This window comes from Rhineura floridana, chromosome 6, assembly GCF_030035675.1.
Source record: "Rhineura floridana isolate rRhiFlo1 chromosome 6, rRhiFlo1.hap2, whole genome shotgun sequence".
NCBI classification, from domain to species: Eukaryota; Metazoa; Chordata; class Lepidosauria; order Squamata; family Rhineuridae; genus Rhineura; species Rhineura floridana.
This window is the reverse complement of record NC_084485.1, coordinates 118,247,932-118,270,862: the sequence shown is the minus strand read 5'-3', so window position 1 is coordinate 118,270,862 and position 22,931 is coordinate 118,247,932. Positions and strand designations below refer to the sequence as shown.

General features: G+C 45.3%; 1 protein-coding gene across 4 annotated transcripts in view; it reads right to left on the bottom strand.

Annotated features, from left to right (window-relative positions):
* Nucleotides 1–18,364, bottom strand: part of PKN2 (protein kinase N2) — a 71,120-nt gene extending 52,756 nt beyond the window's left edge. For all 4 annotated transcript variants that reach the window (XM_061633584.1, XM_061633586.1, XM_061633582.1 and 1 more), the window contains exon 1: nucleotides 17,845–18,364. Coding sequence is in view for 2 of the 4 variants with exons in the window: in XM_061633582.1 (XP_061489566.1) it covers nucleotides 17,845–17,895 (51 nt within the window). In the remaining 2 variants the exon portion in view is untranslated. The remainder of the gene's footprint in view (nucleotides 1–17,844) is intronic.
* Between the last annotated feature and the right edge of the window lie 4,567 nt (nucleotides 18,365–22,931).

Genomic DNA, 22,931 nt, shown 5'->3' with positions numbered 1-22,931 from the left:
GGATACCATGGTCGATGGTATCAAACGCCGCTGAGAGATCAAGGAGAACCAACAGAGTTACACTCCCTCTGTCTTTCTCCCGATTCCCGAGATAGGAGCAGAGCCACTGCCAAGCAGTGCCTCCCACTCCTAAATCCGTAAGTCGCTCCAGAAGGATACCATGGTCGATGGTATCAAACGCCGCTGAGAGATCAAGGAGAACCAACAGAGTTACACTCCCTCTGTCTTTCTCCCGACAGAGGTCATCATACAGGGCGACCAAGGCCGTTTCTGTACCAAACCCCGGCCGAAAGCCCGATTGAAATGGGTCTAGATAATCAGTTTCATCCAAGAGAGCCTGGAGTTGGCGAGCGACCACACGCTCTAGAACCTTGCCCAGGAATGGGACATTTGCTACTGGCCTATAGTTGTCCAAATTATCAGGGTCCAAGGAGGATTTTTTTAGGAGCGGTCTCACCACCGCCTGTTTCAGGCAGGGTGGGACCACTCCCTCTCGTAAAGAGGCATTAATCACCTCCTTGGCCCAGCCGGCTGTTCCATTCCTGCTAGCTTTTATTAGCCATGAGGGGCAAGGATCCAGAGCAGAAGTGGTCACCCGCATCTGTCCAAGCACCTTGTCCACATCCTCGAGCTGTACCAACTGAAACTCATCCAATAAAACAGGACAAGACTGTGCTCTGGATACCTCATTAGGATCAACTGCTACAATAATGGAGTCAAGGTCCCGGCGGATGTTCATGATCTTATCACGAAAGTGTCGCGCAAACTCATTACAGCGGGCAATTGATGGTGTTATTGCGTCCTGGGGACCAGAGTGTAAAAGTCCCCGGACAACTTTATAAAGTTCCGCTGGGCGGTTAAGGGATGACTGAATAGAGACAGCAAAGTATTGCTTCTTTGCTGCTCTCACTGCCTTCACATAGAGTTTGGTAGAGAGCTTCACAAGTTCATGATTACAGCCGTCGGGAGTTCGCCTCCATTTGCACTCAAGCCGTCTCCTTTCTTGCTTCATCACTCTTAGCTCCGGAGTAAACCAGGGAGCCAATTGAGCTCTGCAACGGAGAGGGCGCACCGGGGCGATCGTGTCAACTGCCCGGGCCATTTCCGTATTCCACAGCATGGCCAGGGTTTTGACAGGACCATCAATTCTATCAGCCGGAAAATTCCCTAGAGCCATCAGAAAACCCTCAGGATTCATTAGTCTCCGGGGACGGACCATCTTAATTGGTCCTCCACCCTTGCAGAGGGGAGAAAACAGTGTAAGTCTAAACCTTAATAGGCGGTGATCTGACCATGACAAAGGAGTAGATGAAAAATCCCTCACTCTCAGATCACCATCCCCTAATCCAGTGGCAAAAATCAAGTCCAGAGTGTGCCCCAACACATGCGTAGGGCCAGTAACAAATTGAGACAGCCCCATAGCTGTCATGGAGGTCATGAAGTCCTGAGCTGCTCCAGATAAAGCGGCCTCAGCATGAATGTTGAGATCCCCCAATACCAAAAGTTTGGGGGAACGCAACAATAGATCCGAGACCACCTCTGTCAGCTCAGTTAGGGAGGCTGTTGGGCAGCAGGGTGGACGGTACACCAACAGAATTCCCAGTCTGTCTCGCTGACCCAACGTTATGTGCAGACACTCTAGACCATTAGCCATCTGGATAGGGTGCCTAACAAGAGGGATGGAACTTCTATAGACCACAGCGATTCCCCCTCCCCGACCCTCGGATCTACCCAGATGCTGAACCGAATACCCAGGTGGGCACAACTGGGAGAGATTAATACCTCCCAGATCGCTCACCCAGGTCTCGGTAATACATGCCAGATCGGCCGCCTCATCCACAATTAGGTCATGGATGAGGGAGGTTTTATTATTTACCGATCTGGCATTAAAAAGCAGCAATTGGAGATCCGAGGGTTGGCTGATAGAACTACCAGCAATCCTGTGGGTGTGAGGAGGACCGGAACACGTCACAGCCACCAGTTGTCTGGGGCGAGTTCCCCTTAACTGGCATGTCCTACTCACAGCGCCATACCTCCCATACCCCGTCACTACACTAATAGGGGCCCCCTTTGGTCCTCCCTCCCACAACACTGTCCTCTCGCCCAGGCACATAATAAAAATAAAATAAATAATAAAACTCATGGCATATACACACAATCACACACTCACTCATACAACCCACTCATACATTCAGACAACACAGCAGCATCCGAGGAGCTTCAGCAGCCGATAATCTGTAGTAGCTGATGTAATGGGACCCAAGAACGATAGACAGCAATGACCCCCAACCTGGTGATAATGACAGCAGCAACGGTGGCATACACCTCAGAAGAGGCAACAGCAGCACTTCAGTCTCGCATTCCAGGACAGCCCAACGGCAGCAACAGAAACGTCCACGCCCTGATCAGGATCAGGCCTGGGGCCTGGTCCTGCCAGGCAGAAGTCCCTCTGGTGGTGGTCCCACGGCGGCAGCAGCAGCAGCAGCAGAGCAGCAGCCTCTCCTTCCCTTGGGCAATGGTCTCTTCCCCCTGCAGGCCCTGGGTCTCCCAGGCCACCTCAGCCAGCCAGCTTATGTATCCCTCCAAAGAGGGACAGGTGGTAAGAATCAGTCCTGGCTGGCTGGGTACCTGGGGCCTGGTCCTGCCAGGCAGAAGTCCCTCTGGGAAGGGTGGTGGAGGTGGTGGTCCCACAGCGGCGGCGGCAGCAGCAGCAGCAGCAGCAGCAGCAGCAGCAGCAGCAGCAGCAGCAGCAGCAGCAGCAGCAGCAGCAGCAGCAGCAGCAGCAGCAGCAGCAGCAAGAGCAGCAGCAGCAAGAGCAGCAGCAGCAAGAGCAGCAGCAAGAGCAGCAGCAAGAGCAGCAGCAAGAGCAGCAGCAAGAGCAGCAGCAAGAGCAGCAGCAAGAGCAGCAGCAAGAGCAGCAGCAAGAGCAGCAGCAAGAGCAGCAGCAAGAGCAGCAGCAAGAGCAGCAGCAAGAGCAGCAGCCTCTCCTTCCCTTGGGCGATGGACTCTTCCTCCTGCAGGCCCTGGGTCTCCCAGGCCACCTCAGCCAGCCGGCTTATGTATCCCCCAAAGAGGGACAGGTGGTAAGAATCAGTCCTGGCTGGCTGGATACCTGGGGCCTGGTCCTGCCAGGCAGAAGTCCCTCAGGGAAGGGTGGTGGAGATGGTGGTCCCACAGTAGCAGCAGCAGCAGCAGCAGCAGCAGCAGCAGCAGCAGCAGCAGCAGCAGCAGCAGCAGCAGCAGCAGCAGCAGCAGCAGCAGCAGCAGCAGCAGCAGCAGCAGCAGCAGCAGCAGCAGCAGCAGCAGCCTCTCCTTCCCTTGGGGCAATGCTTCCTTTCTCCTGCAGGCCCTGGGTCTCCCAGGCCACCTCAGCCAGCCGGCTTATGTATCCCTCCAAAGAGGAACAGGTGGGTGATGGAGATGGTGGTTCCACAGTAGCAGCAGCAGCACAGCAGCAGCAGCACAGCAGCAGCAGCACAGCAGCAGCACAGCAGCAGCAGCAGCAGCACAGCAGCACAGCAGCAGCAGCACAGCAGCAGCAGCACAGCAGCACAGCAGCAGCAGCAGCAGCAGCAGCAGCAGCAGCAGCAGCAGCAGCAGCAGCAGCACAGCAGCAGCAGCAGCAGCAGCAGCAGCAGCAGCAGCAGCAGCAGCAGCAGCAGCAGCAGCAGCAGCAGCAGCAGCAGCAGCAGCAGCAGCAGCAGCAGCAGCAGCAGCAGCAGCAGCAGCAGCAGCAGCAGCAGCAGCAGCAGCAGCAGCAGCAGCAGCAGCAGCAGCAGCAGCAGCCTCTCCTTCCCTTGGGGCGATGCTTTCTTTCTCCTGCAGGCCCTGGGTCTCCCAGGCCACCTCAGCCAGCCGGCTTATGTATCCCTCCAAAGAGGGACAGGTGGTAAGAATCAGTCCTGGCTGGCTGGGTACCTGGGGCCTGGTCCTGCCAGGCAGAAGTCCCTCAGGGAAGGGTGGTGGAGATGGTGGTCCCACAGTAGCAGCAGCAGCACAGCAGCAGCAGCACAGCAGCAGCAGCCTCTCCTTCCCTTGGGGCGATGCTTTCTTTCTCCTGCAGGCCCTGGGTCATCTTGTGATACATTTGTAAGGCAGTCATCGTATGGATCGAATTCCGTATCAGATGGTGTGGTCTCAGCTTCGGCTTCCTCTTCATCTTGCCACAAGTAGTCGTCCTCCATACCATCTAATGAATTTGATATGCCACACTTCTTGAACGACTTGATTACTGTTTCTGCATCAATATCATTCCAGGCTTTTATGACAAACTTGCACAAAACATCCAACTGTGGAGCATGCATGTTTCCTCCTTTTGTGAATGACTTTTCGCCGCTAACCATCCATTCATTCCATTGTTCTCGAATGCGATCTTTAAATGGCTTGTTTAGGCACACATCCAGTGGCTGTACCAACGATGTCAATCCTGCAGGAATAACTGCCGCATCTGTGTTTAGTCTTGCAAGCCTTTGCTTGGTGCTGGGAGTTAAATGAGCCCTGAACATATCCCACACCAGTAGACTACGTTTTTGAATAAGTCCACCTGGTCGCCTGCTCCATACATTATCAAACCATAGCTTTACCCCTTCTTCATCCATCCAGCCTTTTTCATTCACATGTACAAAACAACCAACAGGGAACTTGAGTTTCGGCATTGTTTTTCTTTTAAAAATAATCACTGGTCTCAGTTTGGCGCCATCAGCTGTGCATCCTAGTACCACTGTAAAACTGGACTTCTCATGTCCTGTTGTTTTAATTAAAATTGTTTTTTCACTTTTTTGATGGACAGTTTTATTTCCAACCATATCAAAATTCATTGGAGTTTCATCCATATTTCCAATACTACTTAACGCATAGCCATGTTTAGTGCGCTGTTGTATTACGTATCGATGGAAACTATTTACTTTGCTATCAAGATCTGCAGGTAATTTTTGGGCAATTTTCGTCTTTTGCCTCAGTACCACATTATGCCTTCCCATGAATCTAGTACACCAGGATACAGTGGCCTTAAATCTGTTGCTGTGATCTGGGTTAGATTTGGCCCACTGAAGTGCAAACAAACGTATTTTATTTCGTGTCACTACATAACCGTTTTGGCGATGCTCATTCACCATGTCTGCTACATGTTTTTCGAGTTCTGGCCAATGTGGGGTGCCTCTTCTTAATGCACACTTACCCCTTGGCATACTCTTTAATGCTTTTTCATTTGCTTTCCAGTCCCGAACCATCTTTTCTGTTACTCCATATTGTCTTGCAGCAGCGCAGTTATTATGTTCCATGGCAAAGTTTACAACTTTAAGTTTGAAACTGGCTTCATATTTCTTTCTTCTTGCTGGTGGAGCCATGATGGGGTTTTGACTGTTGGACACTTGTATACTGTACTGTATGTACTGGTGCTATACTGTATGAACAGGTACAGATACTGGTGCTGTACTGTATGTGGTACCCAGTATACAACAACCAGCCAATCACGGCAAGCGATGTACCTTACCGGCGATTGGCTGGTTGTTGTATACAAAGCCTGCTTGGATTGGTCAGCTCTCCCTGCCTGCCCAGCCCTCCCTGTCTCCAAGACTATCAGAGCGGTAGCGCAAACACGCCTCTTTCACCCGTCTGGCCCGCCCTTGTATCCTATTACCTCCTTCTCTGCCTCTCAGATCTCGCACATGCGCGCCTGCGCCGCTTCACTGCAGTCCTCAGGAGTCATCGGGACCGCGTTAAGTCACTTCTTTCCACGAATCCTGGTGAGTGGATTTTCTTCTACCGTACTTGTACAGCGCCGCCCTTGCTGCTTTTATACGGTCGCCGCATACGGCGGGGATGTGGCCGCGGCCGTTTTTGAGCTCCCCCCACCATATGCGGCGACCGCAGATTCTCCAGTCCGGCTCGGAAGTTTCAGCACCCGCCCTATAAGACGACCCCCGGCGTATAAGACGACCCCCGACTTTTGAGAAGATTTTCCTGGGTTAAAAAGTCGTCTTATACGCCGGAATATACGGTACTTTTGAATAAGATAATTCAAAGCAAAACACTGGTTAATTATGCTATGACTTTTACAAAAGCCAGCCTACATTGGGGACAAACCTGGTCCTCTTAGACCCATTGTCATAACTTACCAAAAATATGTTGTGCATTTAATTTTGTGGGGAAATCAAGACAACTTTTTTTAGGGGGGGTATGTTTCCAATCACCTTTCTTCAAGGCTGGAACTAAAACACTAGATGTCCAACCAGCTGGCAATATTCCACTTGAATTACCTGTAGTAAGCTAAGTGTCCAAATCAGGGTGGACCAATATGAAAAAATTCAGTTGACGGTATGTTTTCCCCTGAGACTTCGCCTCTTAGTAATGAGGTCCATGCGCTACAAGGTCCCAAAAGCATTTTTCATTTTTATTAACTACAGTCTGCCCAAGATCTTTCCAAAATTTACTAGCATAATTCTCTTTTTTCATTCTTAAAAGTTTCAGATACTTGCTTTACTGGGCCAAAACACTTTTAATTCACTATCTGAGTTATTTCACCTTGGAGATCCAGTTTACAACTCCTGTCCTCTACATCGGGTTGGAGAACCTCCATCCCACAGGCCAACCTTGGCTCTCCAGGGGTTTAAATTTGGCCTGCGAGACCATTTTTCCCCAAACCACTTGCACCACACTTGACATCATATTGGATGTCAGGTGTGGGGGCTGGTAGAGATGTGGCTGCCAAAGCAAAAATGGGAGCCTTTAAAGTGCACTCCCGAAGGTGCACTGGCAAGGAAAAGCAGGCTTTGGTTTTACTGCCCATCAACTGAGACTTCAAAGCACCCTACACAGTTGATCCAAGAGCCTTTGGCTCTACCACCTATCCTCCTGGATCAGCTGTGCGGATTTCTCCTCAGTCAACTCCCTTGTGCCCAAGATGTCTGGATAAAGCAGGTTTCAACTCAGCTGATGGATGGTACACTCAAAGGCTCCTGGACTGGCTGTAAATAGTGCTTTGAAAAAGCTTCCTCAACCCTGGTCTACATCAAACCATGATTGAGGGTGAGACTACAATTTCTGGCAACAAGGTTTTACTAAAAAGAGCCTCAAACTTTCTATCAATTCCTATGAAGATATTTCTGTCCTATTAGTTTATATTGATTATCCGCATGATTTATAAATTCACCTCTTAAATCCTTAGAATTTATCTTATTTCATCTGCCATAGAGATTGCCTAATTAATACACAGTATAGCATAGGGAGCTGTTTATTCTTCTGTGTGCAGCCTAATTCTGCCATCAATGAGAGGTGATCACTATCAGCCTGATCCTAGATAGGATTTAATCTTAGAATGTTTACACAAAACAAAAATAATCAATCACATCACTCCAATTCTGGGACCAGTAAATGTAATGGCCTTTCGTTTATTAAAAATAATCAATCACATCACTCCAATTCTGGGACCAGTAAATGTAATGGCCTTTCGTTTATTCAGAGCCCCTTCATTTAGACAATGTGATTTGCCCCCCTTTTTTGTTATTAATAATCTTACATTGTAAATGTCTAAGATATTTACATCATTCTTATCTAAAGGAATAAATGTATTTATTTGTTCATTATCTCTGCCTATCCATGTGTGAAATCCCCATGTAACATAATCTCTGATCTTGAGAACACTTCTTCAAAATACTATGGTGTTTGTTCTAAATCTGTCCAAATTTGTTTGGCTTGGTAATTTATAAGTTTAGAAGGAATACAAACTTTTAAACAGATAATCGACCTAATTCTAGAAGTTTACTATTACAGTTTGAATATACCCATTGTTTGATAATTTTCAGTATCCAGATATGTGTCTGTAGAAATGCTAACAGCCAAACCTCCACTCCCACAACCAAACTTTACTTGCTAGGACAGCAACATTAACATCAAGCCAGGTTTCTTGAAAACAGGGTAAATCAAATGACTGCATACAAGAAATAAATTCATGATCAATAAACTAGTTTGCCCATCCTGCCATGTTCCAGGACAGAATATGTAACAAGTACTCCCAATGATTTACTACTCGTCTTTGATCTAAAAGGCCTGGACTATCTGCCCCCCCATTTCCATTATTTTTCTCGGCCTGCCTACACAATTGTAATCATCTGATCTTTGCTGTTTTCAGGATGGTTTATCTTCGATCAACCCCATTTTTAAATTATTTATCTTCTGATCCTATTTGCTACAATTGTAAACTGAGGTTTCCACTGCATTTGCTTTTTTTTATTTGTGGAATTGTGTGACCTAATGTAGGGGCTAGCACTTTGTGTTTTGGTGGGACCTGGGATTCAATTCAACAGGTTAGAAAATTGTGAATATTTCCCAAGATTAATATAGCCTATCTCCCTAATCAGTGACATACAGGGCCCCACTCATACAGCGGGTTACGTTCCAGACCCCCGCTGAAAAGCATAATTCCGTCAGTAAAATGGCACCTGATGCCTGAAAAACGCTGTAAAAGCGGAACAAGCTCCGTATGAGTGGGGCCTTACTCTAATTGAAAGCCGTTGTATTAGCGGGCTGCCAAAAAGCGTGGCCCTACTGTACACATACATGTGCATACAGTCCACATAGATATAGTACATTTTGGATGATGTGAACCCGTCACGTGTAGCAAGAACATTTAAAGGTGCCTGTAGGACCATTGAAAAAACAAAACAAAGCCATACATTCAAAATTATTCCAGTTCATTCCCTGGACTGCCAATGATTAGAATACAGTGAAAACACAGGACTATGAATTGTATTCAATGTTAGTCCTACTCATAGTAGACCAATTAAAATTAATAAACATGACTCATTTAGGTTCATTAATTTCAATAGGTCTACTCTGAATAAAACTTAGTTGGCTACAACCCAATCTTGTCAGAAAATAAATCCTTTCCCAAAACATACTTAACAGAGCAATCCTTAAAATACGGTCCATTCTGCCAAGAAAGGGGGAGCACTATGATGCAGTGGGTATTTTCTTCCACCTGGCTCTGCTGCCACAAAAGGTCTCACTGTGACCAACAATGGCATAGGTTATTAATAATTTACTGCTAGCACACAGGCAGTAGCAGCTGGTGGAAGGCCCAGAATGGGGACGAAGCTGGGCCAGCCAAGAACTTGCTGGGTTCTAAGCTGGTCAAGCACCCACTTTTAAGCAATCTTGTGAGGTGAAGTGGAAACTGTGGATGTTTTGTTTTCTTCTCAAATAACAGTTTTTTTATGGTTCATTCTATTTTATTTTCTTAACTATATGAGAAAAATTAGTCTGAAAGAAAAAAACTGCCCAAGACTATTTTCAGCTCTGAGAACTTCATGACTCAGCAAGAATGTAAACCATGTCGGTTTTTGGTTATTCTCTTTTAGGCTGCAAGTCTATATACAGTTACCCAAGAGTTAAGTATCACTGAATTCAAAAGGGATTACTCTGAGTGGACAGGCACAGAACTGCATTGTTAAATACTTTATTATTCCCATGAAGATAATCTGTTATCCTCTTTAAAACTACATTTGTGTTTCACAAAAGCAGTCTTAAGATGCTAACAGATCATCTTAATGGGAAAAATGAACAGATGTATTAAAAAGCATTGATTTAGTGTATAGCAAGGGTGTGGAAGGTCCAGCCTCTGGACCGAATGCCTGTGAGTTCTCTATCCAGCCCCCAGGTCTCTCCCCAGGTCAAGCTCCTCACTGGTCCTGCTCAATTGCTTTTGCCTAGCTTGAATGTGTCCTTCACCCAAGATAATGCCTCTTGCTTGCCTATATGAAGGATGAAGTAATGGGTGTGTGCATTTTGTGTGGTTGGATGCAGTCTATCACAACCTTTCCCAACCTTAGGGACCTCAGATGTTGCTCCCATCAGCCCCAACTCCCATCAGCCCCAACCAGCACGGCCAATGGTCAGGAATTATGGGAACTGTAGTCCAGCAACATTGGAGACCCAAAGATTGGGAAAAGCTGATCTACCATAAAATAGTTAAGAGTCAAATCAATTGTTCTGCCCACTTTTGCCTCTGCTCCATGCCTGGCGTGTTGAAAGGTTGATCATGAGGAAATGTGGCCCTTGGGCTGAAAAATGTTCCCAACCCCTGGTATGTAGGATTGCAGCCTAACAGTTCTATTACAATTAGGTGTTATGGAGTACTTTCTAATTCAGAGATCCAATTAATGTAAGCTAATAAAAAGGTGATAACCTTATTTGGCTTACAGAAGATTGATACTACTTGCTAGACTGTACCAACCAATCATAGGACAGTATTTACAGTGTTCCCTAATGAGGCCTTCAAGACTCCAGAGTAAATGCTTCCAGAAAACCTTTCCCTATTAGTGCTCATTCAGTCTTTGTGCTTAAAATAGCTCAGCAACTTAAATCTTGATTTAAAATATTCAGCGTCAGAAATTAATTCAGTAGATGAAATCCTAGCATTAACCTCAGAAGATGAGTATAGCTGATAACATTTTTTCCAACTGTTGGTAACTTTCAAATCATAAAATTAGAAAAGAGAATCACCATCTTAGGGCTAAAATTCAGCCTACCAAACAAACAAACAAACTTTGCTATCAAAGAAAACACGTCTCCATTAAAGGAGATTACAGAGCTCTACACGGGCAGCAATTCAAGAATGCTGTAGCAGTAGTCAGGCATGTTTGACTTACACTACTCTTACTTTTCCAGGGCTGCTTCTAACTTTAGAACATATCAGAAACTAATGCAAGTCTTAAATATCTGTTTATTCTATAATGAGCTTGTCACAAAATAAAATTAGTTGCATGAGTGACTCGATTAAACATACATGCATTGTTCTCTAACTCTCCAGCCCTTCTATAATGTGCGTTATATTCATTTTATTTAGTATGGTTCCATTGTATTCATCTTGCTATGTATCTTGCTGTATTTATGTTTACTGTCAGAGGTACTTTTTTATTTTAAAAAAAGAGTCAACTTCTAAGGTTTTTTTGGGGGGGGGATGACCCGTCTTATATCACATATTTTTGTTGCCTTTTTAAGAAACAAAAACGACATTGTTTCCACTATGTTATGTGCTAGACCAGTAGTCTTCAGTATTTTCAAATCCATGACCCACTTTTAATCAAACATGAAATATTGGGTCCACTTTCCAGAGTTGCCCATTTCATCTGAATTCAAAAGCTATGGTTTAATATCAGGCTTAGTCTGTAGTCTGAGATCAAAACAGTTCAGCAGTTTAGATATAACAGGAAAACCTAGTTTAAAAAACCTCAGGAGTTTTTCAAGTATGATAGAGACAGGAGAAAAGAAAGGCATATGGGGAATATGTGGTCCCCTAGATGTTGTGGGACTAAGGCTCCCATCATCCCTGACCATTGGCCATGCTAGCTGGGGCTGACGAGAGTGACATCTGGAGGGCCACAGATTCTTCATTCCTGTGTTATTATATGCGCCTGTTGGTCTCTCTTCATTGTCTTTTTTTCACTTTCCCTTCTCTTTAAGAAGTCCTTAGCACAAAGGATGAGAACCAACACCAATGTCATTATGGGCTCCCCAAGGATTAGTACTGGGACCTGTGCATTTTTTTGTTTGGAGGCATGACCTAGAGAGAATCCCAAAGACCAGACAGATAGGCCTGGAAGGCTGCATTTGGTCCAAGCTTGAAGTTCCCAAACCCTGCTCAAAAGATTTCTACCAACTATTTCCAAGGTCCCATATCAAAGATATATGGCACGGCTTGATATGGTGTGGAAGCAACTTCTGAATCAGATACTTTTTTGGGGGGGGGAGGGGACCTGCCAAAACACTCAACAAGCCATCCATCCAAACTCGGGGAAACTGACACTGAATGCAACACAAGGAACTGATTTTTTGAAGAATATAAAATGTTAGACACAGAAGCAGGCAACCCTCAGTTGCTGTGACTACAGTCTTCTAACATATAAACCTTGCCCAAAGTTCTAAGAGCATGACACCAACATCATATTTTAAGTGGTTAGAAGATAACGCACCTGAGATTTGTCCACCTGTTTTGGCATACCAATAGAGTTTCTACAAGCTACTGAGACTGAATCTGTCCAAATTTTGACAAAAATCTGTCAACAAATACGGAAAACTAAACAATGGCCCACAGACTGGAAGCGTTCCATACACAACCCAATTCCAAAGAAAGGGGATCCCAGGGAATGCAGTAATTATCAAACTACTGCCTTAATATCCCATTCAAGTAAAGTAATGCTCAAGATTCTACAACAAAGGCTCTTACCATATATGGAGCGAGAAATGCCAGACGTCCAAGCTGGATTTAGAAAGGGAAGAGGTACCAGAGATCACATCGCAAACATTCGTTGGATAATGGAATGGACCAAGGAATTTCAGAAGAAAATCACCCTGTGCTTTATAGATTACAGCAAAGCCTTTGACTGTGTAGATAATGAAAAACTATGGAGTGCTTTAAAAGAAATGGGGGTGCCACAGCATCTGATTGTCCTGATGCGCAACCTATACTCTGGACAGGAGGCTACTATAAGGACAGAACATGGAGAAACTGACTGGGTCCCCATCAGAAAGGGTGTGAGACAGTGGTGTATTTTATCACCCTATTTATTTAATCTATACGCACAACATATATGGAAAGCAGGACTGGACCAAGATGAAGGAGGTGTGAAAACTGGAGGGAGAAATATCAATAATTTATGCAGACAATACCATACTACTAGCAGAAACCAGTAATGATTTGAAATGAATGCTGATGAAAGTTAAAGAGGAAAACACAAAAGCAGGACTACAGTTGAACGTCAAAAAGACTAAAGTAATGACAACAGAAGATTTATGTAACTTTCAAGTTGACAATGAGGACATTGAACCTGTCAAGGATTATCAATACCTCGGCACAGTCATTAACCAAAATGGAGACCATAGTCAAGAAATCAGAAGAAGGCTAGGACTGGGGAGGGCAGGTTTGGATCTCGTGCGCACATGCAAGCTCCTCATCAGCTCAGTCTGTTGAATTTCCCACTTCTTGCAGCTCCGAGTGCAGGGCAAAGGTGGTTTGATCTCAGCTTCCAACTCTGGAGGAGGGCTGCTACCTGACAGTTCAGGCAAGGGAAGCGGGACAGCATTCGGTTGGGGAATGCCTGGAGCACGAGGTTGAGGCTCTGGCACGGCTGGAGGGGAGTCAGGAGCAGAAGGTGCTGAACTGTTCAAGTCAGGGGCTGAGTCACCCTGAGTGGTCACCCTCCTGAGCTCATGGCTACCAAACTAGCATGACAGTAGAGAGGGTCCCCTAAAGGAATACTTGATCCTTTTGCTTGTCCATCAGCCCTCCCTCAGACATGAATAGTGCTGGCACTTCCTGTACTTTTTACCAATTCTGAAGAGGTATACAACTTTTCTTATCTTCATGATTAGTGGTAAATTGTCAAAGAGCAAACATCCTTTTAAAGAATCCGGTAAATTAAGAATATATATTAGAGAATTATTTCTCTCTCTCTCTCTCTCTCTTACTCAGTGGTGGAAAACTATTTTAAAATCCTGGGAGCCACTATTAAATTTTTAGGAGCCTGGGTGACCATATGTGTGGATTTTTTTCAATCCTGCTGTTGGCTTTTTGTTGCTTCCTTTCTCTTTCTACCTTCTGTGCACTATCAAATTCTGGAAACAGAATGTGTAAAATACACAGTATGCTTCTTTTTGCAACACCATGTGTTATCAAGAAAATTGGCACAGAATTCTCACATCAAATATTTTGACTTTTTCCATAGGAAAAACACAAAAAGAAAGACAAAACTATGAAAGCAATACCAAAAGTCTGTCATAAAGCTGATATTAACATGCACTTTAACTCTTGGAATAAATAGTCAATTAGGGCAATGTAATATTGTCAAGGCCATTTAACCACAAGTACTATACACCCTCATCTGTGGTGGTCAGGAATTCATGGTCTCCATGATAATCATGGGCCTAACTCAATTAATTTCTGGTTCTATTTGCACCGTACTCCATCTGCTAAGTAGGATGGTAGTGATCTGCTGGTGGGAGGCTTCAACATATCCGATATATCAAGAACATTCACTACCTTGTTTGAAATCACAGGGTCTCCTACCTGCTGCAGACCTATTGGTATGGTCCGCTCATGAAGACTGATTGATTGATTGATTGATTGATTTATAGAATTTATTAGTCGCCCATCTGGCTGGCTGTCCAGCCACTCTGGGCAACGTACAACATAGGCATATAATACCTAGACATTGAAAATCTAAAAACAATGAAGATAAAATCTAGCCCACCCCAAAAGCCTGCCTGAAGAGCCAGGTCTTCAAGGCCCGGTGGAACCTCATCATAGAAGGGGCATGGCAGAGATCATTTGGGAGGGAGTTCCACAGGGTGGGGGCCACAATCGAAAAAGCCCTCTCTCTCGTCCTCACCAGTTTGGCTGTTTTGACTGATGGGATGGAGAGAAGGTCTTTTGAGGCCCTTTGATGGATCTAGATGAATTCCTGACTGCTCTGGGGGAGCTTCCAGGTACCTAGAAACATTATAAACATATCTAAACTCTGGAGTGGGGAAATGACCCAAGTTGTTGACATGATTGCTCAAAAATGCTCTCTCCATTCTGCTAGAGCTCAACCTCCTTGGTTCTCCAAGGAGCTAAGGTGATGGAAATTGATAGAGAGATGGCTAGAGCAACAGTGGAGGAAAACTCACAGTGGAAAAAGAAGCACAGGCTAGAAGCTATTCCCTGGCAGTGGCAATCCACCAGGATCACATCAGCACAGTGTCATCCCAGCAGAGCTGTTCCAAATGATGAAGAGCTAATTTCATCCTGGAAGAGCCCTTGGTGGCCGACTATAACAAATTTGCACACTATGCTGATGAAATCATTCACATCTGCTCTAACCCAAGCTCCGCTTCAAAAGCAGAAACTATGAGTACCCACAATATCTGCTTTCCAGTTTTGATAGATACGTTTCAGTTGCTTCTGCCTTAAAATGTGGACAAGTTGCTTGGAGGCTTGAGAATGACCACATGCCTTCTTGACCTTTCCTTTCCTGCCTCATTAATTTGGCCAGAGGGAACTATACACATGGGTGGTAGAGGTAGTGAATGCGTCTGTCTGTCTGTCTGTCTGTCTGTGTGTGTGTGAGAGAGAGAGAGTGTGTGAGTGTGAGTGAGAGAGAGAGAGAGAGAGAGAGAGAGAGAGAGAGAGTGAGAGAGAGTGAGAGAGAGAGAGAGAGAGTGAGAGAGAGAGAGAGGTGCCATCAGTACTGAAAGAGGCCATGGACAAATCACATTGAGGAAAAAAACTTTCTTTGGATCTGATATTCTTGATAATTACCAGCCAGTCTCTAATCTACCATTCTTATGACATTCTTGGAAGAGACTGGCTATCTCAATCCTTTTCAATCTTGGTTTCAATCTGCTTCAGCCCGAGACACTCTTGATCATTGTGGTGGATGACCTATGCCAGGAGCTAGACAGGGGCAGTGCATCCCTGTTGGATCTGCTAGACAAAGGGGTGGAGAATGTTTTCGAGTCTGAGGGCCACATTCCCTTCTGGGCTACCTTGGGACCACATGTCAGTGGTGGGTGAAGCCACAGGCAAAACTGGGTGCAGCAATGAATGTGAGCTCTAGCTTTGTACAGTAAGCTAGTTTGTACAGACTCACACAGCCCTCTCTGTCCTCAATCTGGACAAGCAAGAGGCATATTATCTGAGTTCAAGGGAACATCCAAGCCACACAAAAACACTCAAGGAGGGCGCAAAGCAGGAGCAGTTGTGGCTGTGGCAGGGGTGTGTACTGGGGAGAATTCTGAGGGCCAGATAGAGGCCTGGAGGGCTGTATTTAGCCCCCAGGCCTGAGGTTCCCAAATCCTGTGTTAGACCTCCAAGTGACTTTTGACACTAACAAACAAAGTATCCTTAGAGACAGGATAGGACTTGGAGACCATTTTGCAATAATTAAATCATGGTCTTATCTGGAGGGCAGGTCCCAGAAGCTGAGATTCCCACTCAACTTCTTGGCTTTTAGCTTAAAGAATACCTCAGATTTTATCTTTTCTTTATGCTGTTTAAAATTTATGTGAAATGAAAGTGCTGGGAGTTGTTCAGGATTTGGGATGGATGTCACCAGTATATAGATGAAACCAAACTTCATCTCTTCTTTTCTTCAAATGCCAGGGAGGCTGTGGAAGTCCTCAACCATTGCTTGAGCAGTTATGGGTTAGATGTGGGTACATAAACTGAACCTAAGCCTCCAAATGAAATGAATATGCCCACCTTTTACAAATTGTCAATGGAAGGCTTGCTTCATGTTCCTTTGCCTTCAGAGGCATAGTTGGTTGGGACACAGGACACAGCTTTTGTAACTCAGCATCCTGCTGCTGCAGTTGGTTTACTGCTGCTCAACTCTCCGTTATTGTGCTATTGCTGGTATATTGTAAGCTGCGTTGGAGCCTCTTGGAACCAAAAGGTGGACTATAAATCTTCTAACAAATAATAAAGGTGATGCTGCTACAATATCAACAGTATCCTACATAGTTTAAAATAGTCCACAATGTTTCTTCACAGACGATGGCAGTGATTACACTTTACTTTTCAGACTATGCCTTGCCCTCCAGTCCCTTTTGTATTTTACAGTATATTTAGGAATGGAAGAACACTTGATTTCCACCCATTGTACATTAAATTTGAGAGTTAGTGGTAAATATTTGGATACATTTACAACTATACCAAATATATTACAGTAGTATTTTATATAAACACTTAAAAGCAATAATAAAAATTCTGCACATGGGTGCTCATTTCCCAACTGAATGTGGGGCATATGATATTAAAATGTGAATCTCTATTGTGATAAACAGCTTCCCAATGTAGAATATGAAAAGCTGCTCAAAGTGTTAACCCTTACAGTTCTGTAAGAACTAAGCTTCCTAAATTAGGGTTTCACTCTGAACAGAAAACTAGGTTCCCTAAACTCTAGGTGGATGTCAAACGGTATTTTTGGATACATGCTGCTGTACCTTCAATATACAAGGAAGGACATACAACATACTGCTATTTGTTACTATATGGATTATGTACTTTAAGGCCCTATAAAGGGAGGGATGCGCTCACCTTGTATTCAACACAGATTGGCAGAAATTAATTTTATAGAGAATAAAGACCAGGAAATTCTCTGTGACTAACAACCCAGCCCTATGCAGAATTAGGAAGCACACCTCAACTCTGTACAGGATCAGAAAAAAGGCATGAAAGGCACATAAAGAAGGAAACTACTCTACTCATATTCTCTCCGTTGCCTAGGTACTTGACAGTTTCTTTCCTCTGCCAGTAAGCACAACTTGGTGTGTGCTCAACAGGCTTTTTTTTAAAGGGGGGAAGAAAAGAGAGAGAGAAGGGAGAAAAAGAAACAGAATTGTGGGCAACAGCAAGAAGAGAGAAGGGCTGTTGCAAATGCAGTTAACTCGAGAGCAGATGTTCACCCTTCCTATCTCAAAACATCTTCAATCCATTGCTAAAGTCGAAAGGGGCAGGATGCATGGAAGGAATGAAAGGGGGGGCGTTTTATATGATAAGTTTTACTTTCAGTTAAAGAAACCGGGAACGGAAGGCGGGGAGGAAAACTCCTGGGGTCCACCCACCTAGCTTAGTGGCGAGAGTAAGGGAGAGAAGCGGCTCCAGCAAAGGAGATTAAATTTGAAGGCAGAGTGTGCGCCAACCGAGCAAGGAAGGGGGCCTGGAGGGGGCGGCTCCAACGCCTTAGCAAGGAGGCCCGAGGCGGAAAGAGATGGGAAGGGTGGCGGCGGCGAGGAAGGAAGAGCTTCTCCCGGACGCAAGGAAGGAAGGAAGGAAGGGGCCGCCACTTCTCTCTCTCTTTTTTTTACCTGCTGCAGGTCTGTGAGGAAAATCTCTCTCTCCGCTGTGTTGGACGCCATTGCTGTTGGGTCTGGACTCCGCACCTGGGCGCCGCCACCGCCGGTGGAAAGGCGGGTCTGGGCCAAGGAGGGCGGTCGCTCGCTTGCTTGCTCACTCACGACTCAGGCGGCGGACGAGGCAGAAGAGGGGGTCTTAACCCCCTCTTTCTCACATTCACATGAGGGGAGGGAGGGTTCGCGTCGGGACGGACGGGCGTCGCGCTCGCTCCCGCCCACCGTCCGTGCGCGCGCCTGCCTCCCGTTTTTCCCCTTCCACCCCGCCAGCCTTCTAGGGTTCCTCCTCCTCTGCTTGTCGCACCCTTTGGCTGTCACCCTGTCGCAAAAGCGTGGTTGCTTTGCGGCCGCTTTTTTGGCGCATGTGACCAGGGGAACCGAGGAAGGGAGGGGTGCTGAGAGAGAGCGCGAAGTGGAAGATGAGTTTTTTCCTAGAAGGCACCTGGAGGGAGGAACGCAGGACGGGAGGGCAATGGACGTTCAGCCTCTTGGAAGTAATTATACAAGGGAATTGTGCGAGTGGAGGAAATAGGGAACCGCGTCGCTCGCTATCACACACACACACACACCTGTCTCTCGCTTCCTGTCATTGGAGTCAGGATGGAGTTGTCTCATAGCAGGATTTCCACATCGACGCCCGTTAGCCATGATCCTAATATGAGTGGAGCTTCCACTCGAAAAGAGCCCAACAGATGTAAGAAGCTGTCTTATACCAACTCCGATCGTTGTTATGTCTTGTTCAGTATTGCCTGCACTGGCTGGCAGCAGTTCCCAAGGGTTTCAGACAGGAGTCTTTCCCAGCTCTGCCCGGTGATTGAACCTGACATCTTCAGCAGGCAAAGGCCATATGTTCTTATCACTGAGCTGCTGCCTTTTCCAAAGCATTTCTAAAGGTGTGCCTCCTTCCTTTCCTCCCCCCTCCGAAGACTATACATGGGCTTGTCTGGGTGTTGAATCCAGGATCTCTTGCACCAAAGCTAGAACCACAAGTCCCAAAACTGATCTTTGGGGGACTACACTTTCTACATCTCTACATTGGGAGAACTGTACATTTATTCCTAGTCTCTGCTTCCTGTTCTTTAACCACTTACTGATCCATAAGAGGGCCTTTCCTCTTATCCCATGGCTGTTTGGTGAGGGACTGGATCAAAAGGTTTTTTAAAGTACACAATGTCCCTTCTCCACATGCTTATTGAAACTTTTAGCAACTGTAAAAGGTTAGACAGATTTTCCTTTGTGGAAGCCATATTGATTCTTCTTCAGCAAGTCTTGTTCTGTTTTCCACCAGTTTTCCCCAGAAGAAATGTTAAGAAGGGAGCAAACCCAAGATCTGCCAGGATGAGCAGAGTTTGGAATAGGCATGAGTCCCTCATCACAGCTCAGCTGGAGATACGAGTCCGCCATCCTGGCTCAGATGGGACTCAGCTGCCTGAGCAGAAGCCGGGGCAAATCTAAAAGGAGTGTTCCAGAGGAGGGGGGGAACAGGACGGGGAGACTTACCCTTATTCCAAACTCTATTCAGCTCAATCGTGACCTAGCAACCCAGTGGAAGTTACACTGGCAAAAAGGGTGGTATAAGTCAAACTCTATTTTAAAGGCTTGTTTTCCCTCTGGTGGGATCAGGATGCCTCAGCTTACAGTAGCCAGGCTCCTGAGCAGAGTTGGGAATAGGGGCAATTTACCTCAGAGTAAATTACACTGGCTTCCTATAGTTTGGATTGCTCTGTAAACCCGTAATTTTTCAGATTACTTCTGGATCCCTGATTTAAAAAATGGTGTTACATTGGCCACTTTCCAGACCTTCAGTACAGAGGCTGATTTTAGGGACGAGTTACATATCTTTGTTAAAAGATCAGCAATTTCACATTTCAGTTTTTTAAGAATGGATGGATTTGCCATCTGTTTGGGTGGATGCCATCTGGACCTGGTGTTTTCTTTGTTTTTAATCTGTTTGTTTGCAATGTCTTTAAATATAACTTATTTATTAGTTATTAATTATTCACATAGTTCTTTATTATCTTGATATTAGTATTTATTACTTATAAAGCTCAACAAACACAGGCAGAGCAAGCCAAGTCATTATTGGCTGACACATCCAGCTGCTGTTCAGGAGCTGATGGGAGGGGAGGATGCGCTGTGAGGACATGGCGGAAGGAAACAAAATGCATGTTTCCTTCCGCTGCCCTTTTTTCCGGCGCAGCATCCACTGGAACTGGAGGGGGAACAGGACAAAGCCAAACGGGACCTGGGTGTCGTGTAAGTCCCTCACCCCTCGGCCGCTCCCTGAAATGATCCTAGAATGCCTCTTTGGGGGCATTGTGCCAGCATCCGCTGGGCTTCTCCAGCAGATCCCTGGCTGTGCCAGTAGGGAGGGGTTGGCGTAGCCCATCTGAACTGGGACTCAGCCAGGGATCCACCATATCCAACTCCCTTCAACCTGGAATATATACCATTTGAATTGTACCCTAAGTTGCTAAATTTAAGTCTCAGTCTTAAATTTAAATATGGGGGTAAGTGCACATCAGTAATATAGTAATAATATAATTAAGTCATCTGGATTGGCTTTAAAATGTAACTTAATTTTTTTTTTTTACCAGGAAACAGGCAATATCACAGTTCTTCAAAAACATATACATTAATCATTGGAAAAAATGGTAACTTAAAGTTCAGGCTATGAAAACATTGCTGTGCTAGAAATTTTTTAAAACTGTACTGTCTCTGCTGTTCCAGTGACTGATAAATTTAGCCTGAAATTTATTCAAACATTTCCTCTTCCAGATAATAAATCAGTTTCATCATTCTGGCAATATCCCAGTTCTTCAGAAGCCTTTATTCTGTGTTTGGCCACTGATACCCTTTTAGTGTTGAACAATCATGATTCTTTTGGCACAAAATTCCCGTCACCCAGCTTATAAAATGAGAAAAAGTTTTCCCAGACTTGAGGAAAGCAATGAGGAAATCTCTCATAATTTATAACTAGCTATTTTGATAGGGATTTTAGTCCAGCAACATCTAGAGCCACAGGTTCTCTACCCTGCTTTATCAAAATCATTTTGATCACATTGCCTAGTTTATAGCCAAGATAACTCCAATCTGAATTTGGCTATAATCCAGGGGTAATCAATACTGTGCCCTGCAGTTGTTGGACTACAACTACCATGATCCCTGCCCTTGGACCAAGCTGGCTGGGACTGATGGGAGTTGGATTCTAACAATATCTGGAGGTCCTATTGAACTCAGTAATTATTTAAGGTGCCAGCACCAGCAGAAACAACAAGAACATGATTTCTGAGGTGGGGACAGGGAAGTTGAGGGGATGAAAGCTCCACAAAGAGGAGTTGGGGTGAGAGGAGGAGTGGGGAAGCTAGGTACAGGCAGCGGGTGGCTGGAGTCAAAAGGATTTGCAAAATCAAATTGAAACGGAGCGAGAAAAACAAGCTTTCTTGCTTTTTAAGCCTATAATGTGTCCCTACCCTTAGTTCCCAGTAAATCTGCATTGGATTGGGCTGCACACACACAAAAAAACTTCTTTATCAATACATTGTTGTAGTCTATTTGACAGAGATTATGGATACCAAAATTCTGGGTTGCATGCGGTATGCAGAAGGTACCTCATGCAAGCCGTCTTCCTCTGCTGGTCAAACACCTCTCCTGATTTTGCCAATTCTTCCTTCCTTCTGCAGCCCCCCATAACACATCCCCCACTGTTCAGGAGGGGCCACAATCCTCTGGAGAGTTTTGCAGGGGTAGAGAGAGCAGTGGGGGAGGTGGGGAAGACAAAGAATGGTTGCTTAAGCTGCTTTCTGCTTGCACAATCATTGGCTATAACCCACAGTAAGAGATGGAGTGGTTAGGATGTAACAGTCCAATATAATATGTGTTAATGGGCTGACAACTAGCATTGTGCCCAGGTGCTCCCTCCTGCCTTTTCTTTCATTTCTAATGCAAGACACCCAGTTAAGCCACATCTTCCTGCTATGTTCAAACTGGGAAACTGGTTCCATCTCTGACTACAAATTGAGATATCAAATTGTTCTTGGCTCATGGCTCCAAGACACTGTATTAAAGAGAATTTATATCCTGCTCTTCCAGTGTGAGCACAATGGTCAGAGTGGCTCACAACAGGTTACTGATCCACAAAACATTAATCAAAGTAAACCACCAAAACAAAAACATACAACTGAAGACAGACACAACACAGATAAGTCTACTTAAAAAAATAAGATGAATCCTTCTGGATCAGGCCAAAGGCCTATCGAGTCCAGCATCCTATTCTCACAGTGACTGACCAGATGCCTATGGGAAATCTGCAAGGAGGACCTGTGATGTTCCTATATATTAGTGTATTATGGTAAGTGCTGGTTGTTTAGAGTATACATGGTAAGTAGTGAAAGAGGAGGGGGAGTGAATGGGCAATAGAATGCTTGATGATTGGCTGAATGTTTAAAATGGCTGACAGTATAAATGAAAGGATGACAGGTAAATCTGGGTGAATGTGAGGTGGTGAATGGTGGAATCTGGGGGGGAGAAGAGAAAGAGTGGATTGCTTGGTGGGGTTTGAGAGAGTTGTTTGCCAGGAGAGAGTGAAGAAGGAGGGGGTGGAGTTCAGATTAGTATTGAGTAAAACCATATGCTTATGTGCCTTAAGAAGAAATCTTGTTAGCTTTGTTATCTGTAATAAATACTTAATTTGGTTTACCAAAGGCCTGATCCTTGGCTGGGGTTTCACAGACCAGAAGGGAGGGTAAGGTAATGACCAAGGCTGAAGGGGAACTGTAACAAATGGTGGCAGCGGTGAAGAGAATAACAATACCAGTATTCAGAGTCTCTGGGAATACTAGTATTGGGACGTTACTGGTGGTTGCCTAGCAGGGGGATCTGTTGAGATCTGTGCTAGAGCGGATAGGTAAACCATAAGAGAGTGCGGTCCGGACTGGTGGAGTCCCTGGTGGTGCCTAGAGACAGGCAGTAACCACGAGCAGGTAGGAACCTGACAGGGAGAGCCAGGGAAGGACGCATCACAGGACCCAAGATCAACAGTG